General features: G+C 46.6%; 1 protein-coding gene across 1 annotated transcript in view; it reads right to left on the bottom strand.

Annotated features, from left to right (window-relative positions):
* METTL24 (methyltransferase like 24) overlaps positions 1-2718 on the bottom strand; it is a 45412-nt gene extending 42694 nt beyond the window's left edge. Inside the window, exon 1 of the mRNA XM_064707875.1 lies at positions 2360-2718. Coding sequence (XP_064563945.1) covers positions 2360-2656 — 297 coding nt within the window. The 5' untranslated portion in view covers positions 2657-2718. The remainder of the gene's footprint in view (positions 1-2359) is intronic.
* Positions 2719-9587: the final 6869 nt, after the last annotated feature.

The raw sequence follows: 9587 nt of genomic DNA on the forward strand, positions 1-9587 counted from the left end.
GACGCTGAAAACACATAAAAGCCACAGCAAAAAGCAATGCCAACCCGATGTAGCACAGATCTGTGCAAGGAGCCCGTCCCTCCCCTCCAGGCAGCATTTACAGCACACTGGCAGCAGTGGCACTCTGAGGCCTTTCTCCAGAGCTGCTGGTAGAAACTATGGACTATCAATTTAAGCAGCCTTTTTTGGTAAATGCCCCCATCTTGTCATACAACAGTCTGATGTGAAATACCATGTTTCCTGATTAAAAAAAAAAATTACAAATCACCCACTAAATTTTTTAGCTGTTGTGATTCTTCTCACGAAAAAGTTTCAGAGCACAGACCACTTCTGCTTCATTTTACCATTGCTTTTTCCCTATATTTTTATTTAACAATTCTATTCCAAAGTACAGTTCTGCTATCCCCAAACCCTATCTTTAAGTAGATTTTTCTTAGCCTGAAGCAACATGTTCAAGACAAATAGCTGAACACAGAAGACACTTGATGGTCTCAAACCTAACCTGGCAACAACTCCACCCTCTATTATATATACTAATATTTTTCCTTTGACTAAACTAGAGGGATTCAAATGAGACCTCAGCAGCAACATGCCCAATACCACAAACCACAGCAGTGATGTTTCTTTCACACACTTCACCTGGAGGTGCACCAAAACACACTTGGGCTTTCCAGAGCCTCGAGCTCTCCAACACTGCAAGGTTCTGCCAGTTCTCAGGTAAAACGAGCAGCCTCTCCTCTACTTACCCACTAGGATTTCCTCAAAAATCATTAACTAAATTAGGATGTGTCTTAATTTTACCCCTTGTTTTTTGATGCCATTCTTAGGATATTTTCAAGAAACTCTCTGAATCCACAGAATCACAGGCTTTTCCCTCCATTAATGCTGAAATTCTTCCACCGATTAGAATCACTAAAAAGCTCTGCTTTAGGATAACATCAAGTAACAGAGCATCAACAACAAAAGTCACAAAAACTGACACTGCAAGACCTAGGTACCTCAAAGTGGTATCAATACCACAGCACAAAAGAACACCACATAGTTATTATTCTGAACAAATATGTGGCAATGTTGTCCTCATCACTGCCAGTGGTTAAGGAAGCATGGTGAAGGATTATCTAATTTCTTCTAAACCTTTCAGGAAACCAGAAGCAGAAAGTAGCAGTTTGTTTTTTACATCACAGTTTCCCACAGAAGATGAGCCAAACCTAGAAGTCAATCTATATATGAGATCGCTGTCCATCCCCTCATGAAATAAAAGAATAATTACTGGGGTGGAACAGGCAAAGAAAAGAAAGCAGATTTGCAGTTGACACCACATGCATGACCTGTGAGAGATCAATAGTCAGGTAGTGGTTTGGATGTTAGCACGTAGTCTTTTCATCAAGGCAGTAAGGACAAGCTTTAGTCATTTCACAGAAAACTGGTTTATTCTTGTTGGGGCAAAGTTCAGAAATAGTTTTTTATTTTGACCACAAAAGTGGTCTCATCTCTAGCAAAATCCCGTGTGCTCCTCCTCAAGATCATTCCAGCTTCTTTAAGAACCTGCACATCTCTGCATGGACCAGAACTACTGCACCCTGACAGCAGGAGCCCAGAGTACATAACAAACTACTCTTTCACCCCCCTCAAAGCTGGCTCTTCTCCTCCCGAAACTCCACAAAATCATTGTCTATATCTCTAAGCAGTTCCTGAGAGCGTGGAATTTGCCAAAACCAGGGACGACACGGAGATCATTGAAGAAAGCAACATCCCTCTACTGGCCACACGCGCGGCTGAATGGGGGTGGAGGTAGCACGGGCACTCCTCACTCTTGCTGATCTCCAGATCCTAGTGACGGTCCTCACTCCCCCAAAAGGCTTTACACTCATTGCAGGGTCGAACCTTGTCACAGGTTCATTTACCAGCTCGTTCACTAACTCACCAACTCTCAAGCAGACAAGGTCCTAGAACCATTTCTTGATGCCTTTCTGCGAATGAAATGGCACTCGGGCGCCAAGAACGCCAAGGGCCATGGTCTTTGCCCAAGTTTGATCCTGTTGGGGATGCGTCAGCCTGCCAGCCCACCCTGACTCGGGGTCACTGTCACCTTCTCAGACCGAGCTCTCTCCTTGTCCAGTCCCCCTCCAGCACACTCGCCCTTCCCTGCAGCTGAGCAGCGCTGCTCAAAAAGTCGCTTGCCCACTTCCCAAGAAGTCGACATCCCACCACACCGTCTCGCTTCACCACCGCCCTCCCGGCCGCCTTTTCTCAGGTACCAGCCCCATCTCCGCCCCGGGTGCCCGCTCGCCCTCATTCCCTCGCAGGGAGCCGGGGTCTCCTGTCGCGACCCGGCGGCCGCTCCCCGAGCCCGCCCTACCTTCCTGCGGCGGCTGCCCGGGGGCTGCGGGGCGCAGCAGGCGGGTGCGGCGCTGCCCCGCCGGCCGCTCCGCACGTAGGTGACCCTCCGACGGCCACCGCCCGCAGCCGCCACCGCGCCCGGCCGCTGCTCCGCGCCGCGGGACGGGGCGGGCGCCCGCGCCGCCGCCGGCTCCCGGGGCTTCTCCTCCGGACACCAGGATCGCCTCATGCCCAGCTGCAGGCAGAGGAAGAGCGCGGCGGAGAGCAGGCAGAGGCGGAAAGCGGCGCCCCGCCAGAGCGGCCGCTCCTTGGGCATGGCGTCGGGGGCTGCCCTGCCCGGCGCTGCCGCCCCCCCGCCCCGCCGCAGGGCTCATGCCGCCGGCGGGCCGGGCCCCGCGGCCCCCGCCGCCGAAAGCCGGGAGTCCCCGCCCCGAGCGGGGCCGGCCGGGGAGGGGCCGGGATGCCCCTGTCCCGGCCCGGCGGGGGCTGCGGGACGCAGCGGTGCTCGCCCGCCGGCGGCCCGAGGGATGCTCCGCGCCTCGGCCGGGACGGCGCCCGCTGCGAACGTGGGGCCGCGCCGCTGTGTAGCCACAGGTGCGTGTCAGCCGGCCTGAGAGAGGACACAGCCCTCTGCCCTAACTATTGTATCAGCTCGTCTCTATGGAATGGAAGTGTGCTGACTTCTTAAGGTACCTATTAGTTCAGATTTAGTTTAGTTTAGTTTAGTTTAGATTAGTTCAGGTAAGTTTGAAAATAACAACTGTGATGTCACGAGGTGGTGAAATTTTACTGGAGTCTTAGGGACTGTTTATGTTGAAGTCAAACAAAAGGACAACCCGGACCTGGAAATAAAGACTTTCCTTCTTGTAAGGTTTGAGCTGCCTGTGAAGGATAAAGGATTTTGGACAGCCAAGATAACACCAAAATCCTAGCTCCTCTGACATGTCTGTGAAACCCCCCTTCTCCCCCCAGTATCTCTGGCAGTACAGATAACTAACTCTAGTGAGTTCGACTCCAGGGACATCTGGATCGATAGACAAGCAGCAAGAATGCTGCAAAAATAGATGTGCTTTGGAAAGTTTTACTATGATTAGCATCCAGTGGTGTGGCAGCTAGTGACCTGTGATTCTGTGACCTGTTAAATCATGTTGGTCCTAAACTTTTGAAGGGTGTGAGAAGCCTGCGTGAAACATCAGTTGTGGTGCCCTAATTTGGTTGCAACACCTCGTGCTTATGAGTAACTCTTTCATGTTTATACTTCGCCTCCTAGCCTCTCTCCCAGGTAGTCACACCATCCTGATGATTTTCATGACACATCCTTGGTTTCAGGAGTGAAGGAATGGATCTGCATGAGCTGAGGGGCAGTGCAGGGGACAGGTCCTGCTTATGTCAGTGGGTGTACAGGTGGCCCTGCATTTGTTGTGCAATGGGGACATGCTATGAAGAACTGTGAAGTGCTCAGGAGGGCTTTGATCCTAGACACAACACTAATCCATGGCTAAGGCATGAGCAGGGAGGGGTGGCTGGTGGGGTTTTCTGAAGCAGAAGCACAGGTGAGGAGCAGGGTCAATGACAGGAGGCAAACTCTGCGGGAACAGGGACCAGGCAATGGCAACCAAATTGCAGCTCAGTGAGTAATAAATATATTTCCAGACGGGATATGCAGGACTTGGATACATGACTACTCCCTTTTTCTTTGACAATAGGGAAGAGGGGCTGTGACTCTTGTCTCCTGTGAGCAGTTCTGTGCTTCCAGTGCCCCTGCCTTGTCTGCTGGCAAGGGAGAGGCTTGCTGCCCCAAGCTCCTTCTGGTGTCCTCTCTTCAGCAGCAGGCTGCACTGCTCCTCTGTGACCTCTCCTGTCTCCTCACAGCCTGGAGCAGAGCCAGAGCTGGCTGCTGCTGGAGAGCAGGTCAGAGAGGAGCGCTGGCAGAAGTGGAGCGTGCCAGCAGCCAAGCAACCTGACCTGCTGGCAGCAAGATGGAGGAGCTGCACCTAGGAAGATAAGGGAGGGAGGAATGATCTGTCTGGAGAAGTGGGATTTCAGTGCAGCTCCAAGCACGGATGCACTGGCAGGTGAGGTGTGTGATTCCCACCATTTAAACATTGCTGTTCTCTATTTTTTAGGCAAATTGTCCTTCTGAATTAGGTTAAAGCAATTCCATGATTGTTTTAAAACACCATAAATGTAGGCTCCTCTTGGAAATGTGTGTCAGTCCTACCTGCCTTTCCTATAGCAGGAGGGTGGCTCCTCTGTCATCAACTAAGTCAAAACAGGGCCTGGTACAGATGAAAACTAACTCAAAATACACCCTATCTGGAGCAGTTTCCTAATAGACCTGGACACATTTGTTGATATAATCCTATCTTTTGATCAGCTTTCAGGCTCAGATGTTTGCCACAGGGAAGCCAGCTGGCTCTGGAAGTGGATCTTCTGACAACCACACACTTTTCCTATTTCCACTTCCCTTAGGTGGCTCACGAATGGATCGGACAAGTCCTGGTGCTTGTGTGAGGAAGAAATGCATTCCTGAGGGCAAAGGGAGAGTGCAACTGCACCATCATGACTGACATCAACTTAAGAGACATGTACCTGGCCCCACTTGTGAGCATCACCTGGAGTTCATCAGCAGATGGTCACTTGGGCTGCTACAGGGGTGCCTGTGCATCACTTTGCTCCTCTGTGGAATGGCAGCATTCACATGGAGGACAAAAGTAATGTTCAGGGAAGAGAGATTTTAGACCTACCTCAGGAACATTAAATGCAGGGGTATTATTTCACAAAATTCTTAGCACAAATGTTGTTTTAAGCTATCAGCACCGAGTCAATAAATGAGGGTATGTGAAGGTCCTATTAAAATATAAGTTTGTGTGTGTATGGTTATGGAGGAAGACTTGAAGGCAGGTTGACTCCAGAAGTATAAAATGCAGAAATATATTTTAAAACTCTCTCTTGAAGTTTAATCCTTGAGAAATCAAAGCTTTCCTAAAAGCTTTAACAATGCATACTCAGATAAAAGACATCTACCAGAGCAGAATAGAAACTGCAAGGTCTTTCTTAGTTTTAGCATCTGAGTTTCATTTGTTGTTCTTCTCTTTGTGTAATTTCAGCAAAAAGCTCAAATACTTGAATCCAGCCACTCTTCCTGTCATCAGTGAGCTGTAAGTGCTGACCTTGTACAAAATATTCCCTTCCTTAGAAAGCTGATAAGCCGCAGTTTGTGGGTATGCTAGGAGGGGTCCTGATAAAGAATAGTTTATTTAATTTATTTAATTTAACTCAGTGTTTTCATTTTCCTTTTGTGTTTTAACAAACAGTTTTATTTCTTGTGACTTCCTCCCCACTCCCCTGCCCTGCAATTTCTTATGAATGTGAGTCTGCCTGTTAAAAACACAACAGAGGGTTTCTAAAGATAGAGAACAAAAGAACAATGGTAGAGAAAGATCTCATGAAATCTCAGGGACAATGAGAAATCTTATCAGGGTTAGCATGAGAATCAGTGAGAATTAAGAAAGCCCCTTAAACAGTCTCACTTCTTCATTTAACAAGTGTATTATAAGTCAATTCCTCCCCCAGGAATTGGCTGCAAAGATATGTGTGTGAGCAAAGCCTGTTGAGAAATAGAGCAAATTAGAATTTTAGCATAATGCATGAAACTCCAGTCCAGCTGGAGGATGGGCCTTTCTGAGGTGATTGCTGGGAAATACAGTTTCTGCAAAGTTTCATATCTTTCGCAAAACATGCTCTCTCACTGAGTCAGGCAGCAAATAACCTCCCCTGCTTGCTCTCCTAAAGCAAGATGGATGGTGTTAGAGGGACATTCATCAAGCTGGATCCAGCTGAGCACAAACTGCTGCCATGAAACGCAAGGAGTAACTGGAACAGCGACTCTGAGTGTGAGCGTGCAATTTCTGCTGAGAACAGGGAGCTTCGTGCCCTGATAACCAAAATCAGACATTGGTCTTGCAGTATCTACTTTTTATGTAGGTACCACAGAGCTACAGCTCCCTCAGTTTCTCCTGGCAAAGTCTTTAAACTGTTAAAATTTCTCTCTCATTTACAAATTTCTCTGTAGTAAGAGGACAGTGATAAACCTCTAGAAAGAAAAAGTTTAACACAAATGAAATTTCATTGCTTCAGTGCTATCTTTGCTGCTTACAAATTACCTCTTGCCTGGAATATTGTTGGTAGTGAAATCTCTCCTTTGCAGCAGTTATTTAATGTTTCTCTCTCTTATGGCCATTTCCAGTGCAAACACCTTGCCTACCCCATTCATCTTCTGCCTCCATCCACTGTCAGGGCTTTTGTTTATCTTCTGGTTAGTTAAAATGTCTGCCCAAATCCCTGTGCAAAATTAAACCCCAGGCAGGAAAAATGCCACTAGGAGCCCCTAGGATTCTCCAAGAGCTGTTAATACAAGTCAAACCTTCCTCCTATAAAATGAGTAAATGAATAAAAACACTCTTTTTGACTCTGGGCTCTGGACTTGATATGAGCCACTTGCCAAAATCTACAGGACAGAGCAAAGGAAGGGTTTTTCCCTCTCCTTCCTCCTACACTCCTGACTAATGCTTCAAAAATCAGTGACGTTGTTCAGTGCACTTGAAAACAGAGATGTTCTGTGTAGAAACTTCCACAAGCACGGTGTGTCCTTCCCACAGAAGATGTGTGTGCCTCAGATCCTGAGTCTGTAGCACTCAGAGCTTTGGTCCTGGCCCAGTTTATTGCCTTGTGCATTTATGTGCGAAAGCTCTGCCATAGCCCTGAGGAACATGGAATTAAAAGACTGTGGTTCCCTGGGTGGCTTCTCAGTGATGGCTGTTGTGCAAGCCTGGTTTCAGTTCCGTTCCTTGAAATTGCAGCTAAAAATCCTGGAAGAATTTCTTTATGCACCAAGTGACAGACCTCTATGGAGCCTGCACACAGCTCTGCCAGGTAGGTACAGCCCTTACTCCTTCCCATGCCTTAAATCCCACTGAAAACTATGAAATAATCTCTTTGTCTTATCTTTTAAATGCTAGCAACAGCGAAGTAAATTGGCTGTATTGGTCTATTACCCACTTACCGCTGCTGAGAAATACGTGTCTGAACAGCTGTCAAGGCAAAGCTGTGTGAATCATTAAAACGCCTTCTCAGCTCGCCACTGGTGAGTTTGAAGATAACAACTAAAAAATATATGTTCATGCAGTCTCCCATTAGCTCTCATCAAGCTTGTGGGCCGTTTAGGCAGCTTAACACAAGATTGATCTTGCTGTTCAGCAGCACAGCACGAGGCACAGGCAGAAGCTGTCTTTCCCTCCAGCTACAGAGGGAATCGAACAGCACAGCCTAGCCGTGTGCTCCAAATTTGATGGAAGAGATGGTTGATAATTATTGGCCTGGAGCGGGGATTATAGCTCAAGGTTTACCTGTGAGTCACACCCTTGTGTGGTTGCACTCATCCACACGTGTACCTGTGCACACACATTCGCTGCAGGAAGGAGAAGAAGAATAAGAATGAGACGGCCCTTTGGGAGGAGATGCTCTGCAGCTCTCTGCTACTCCTGGGCCTCAACTTTATTTATTTAACCCTAAGCCTTGGGGTATCCACAAAATACAACTGTTGCCTCCAGAAGCTGGGTTTCAGTCCTGGATAGGAATAACAGTGCTTGTACAGCCTGCCTGTTATTAAATTGTCCAATCATTCTGAACAAGCAAAATTCTGCCAGCTTTTTAAAATAAGAGCTGGAAATTTTATTGAAGAGATATTAGTATAAAAATCGAAAATGTATTGCCATTATAAAATAAAGATATTCCAGTTTACAGGAAACAAGTAGTGATAACTCACATGCAGTTCATATACTGTTGCACAAAGATTTTTGTGATATCAGTTCATCATCTGTATTTCCCCTGTATCTATATTGTAATCCTAGGCAGATATCCAGCTTTGCTTAGAAATCACCCTGTGTTTCTATTAAAAATCCTATTTTCTGTATGTTTTAAAGATTATCTTAGTGTTATTCTGGCTTCAGCTCTCTGCGGTTTTTTTGGATGCAATAAATTTGACTTATATTTTTACACTTCTAAGCTCAAGGATGAATATCTTTCATTAAAAAGTGTAATTTGGCATAGGGATTAATCTATAATTGTCAGAGTTTGACAAAACACCACAGCTGGAGTAGTAATGATGGCTCTAAGAAATTATATAATCCTTTTTATTAGATGTTTTTAATGGGCTTATATAGAACAGTACAAATGCCAAAGTATTTAGATAGGGGATGGCAACAGAACTGGAACAATGGAGCAGATGTCACTGAGAGAAACCTTCCTTCATCTGCAAGCACTCAGGGAAAAGGGGTCTCCAAGAGGGAATGAGGTGCAAGCCAAAGCACTGTGGCTGACAGGGAGAAGAACAGTAGCAAAATGTTTCAGGTAGAAGATTCACAAACAAATTAAGACCCATAATTACTATTCACTTTTTCCATGGTCTGTCTTGTAATGTTGTTTGATACACTAGCATGTGTCCATACAATTTATGCATCATTAAAGCCGATAGGAAACAATAAAAGCTGGGAGTGGCTGGCAGCATCCTTGAGACCTGATGGATGAAAAGAAGCTTTCCTAGGATAGGAGGCTTTCCAAAATGTTCAGGACCAGTATGCAAGCCAGTTTAATAATATGCATCCACCTATAATAAAGGCATCATCCACGTGTCTGGAAAGCATCTCATTTTTCAGGACATTTTAAAATTCAGTTTTTATCTGTAACAAAAAGGTTGTTTTTCTGAGCTATCACCATGTGGTCAGCCAGTCCTCTCCTCCATCTGGTTGCATTTCGAAGTCTTAGATACAATCCTAACAAGGAGGAGAGAAATGGTCTGCCCTCAGCAGAAAAGATCCCACAGCTCCCCTGCAGCTGAGCAGCCTGTCTGGGAGCAGACGGTGAGGATAAAACTCAGTGTTCTTCCCGCAGGCTCTTTTCCAAGCAGTTTGCCCTCAATGTCATGTGGAGCAGCATCAATGATGCAGAGACGCCGCTATTGATCCAAATGGAATAACCTCCTCAGCCAAGAGTTTGTATGTAGGTTAGGTGCTACCACAGGGCTCATCCTTCCAGCATGTGCCTCCTTGCAGCATGTCTGCCTCCTTCCTCAGCTCTGGATGTGGGAAGCAAAGGCCAGTCTGAGGTTTCAAAGATGCACTGGGAAGGACAGAGTGGGTTTTTGACAATGCAGGCACCTCTGCTGGCATTGCTTCCAGTGAGGAACT

This window comes from Zonotrichia leucophrys, chromosome 3 (assembly GCF_028769735.1).
Source record: "Zonotrichia leucophrys gambelii isolate GWCS_2022_RI chromosome 3, RI_Zleu_2.0, whole genome shotgun sequence".
In the NCBI taxonomy this organism is placed as follows: domain Eukaryota; kingdom Metazoa; phylum Chordata; class Aves; order Passeriformes; family Passerellidae; genus Zonotrichia; species Zonotrichia leucophrys.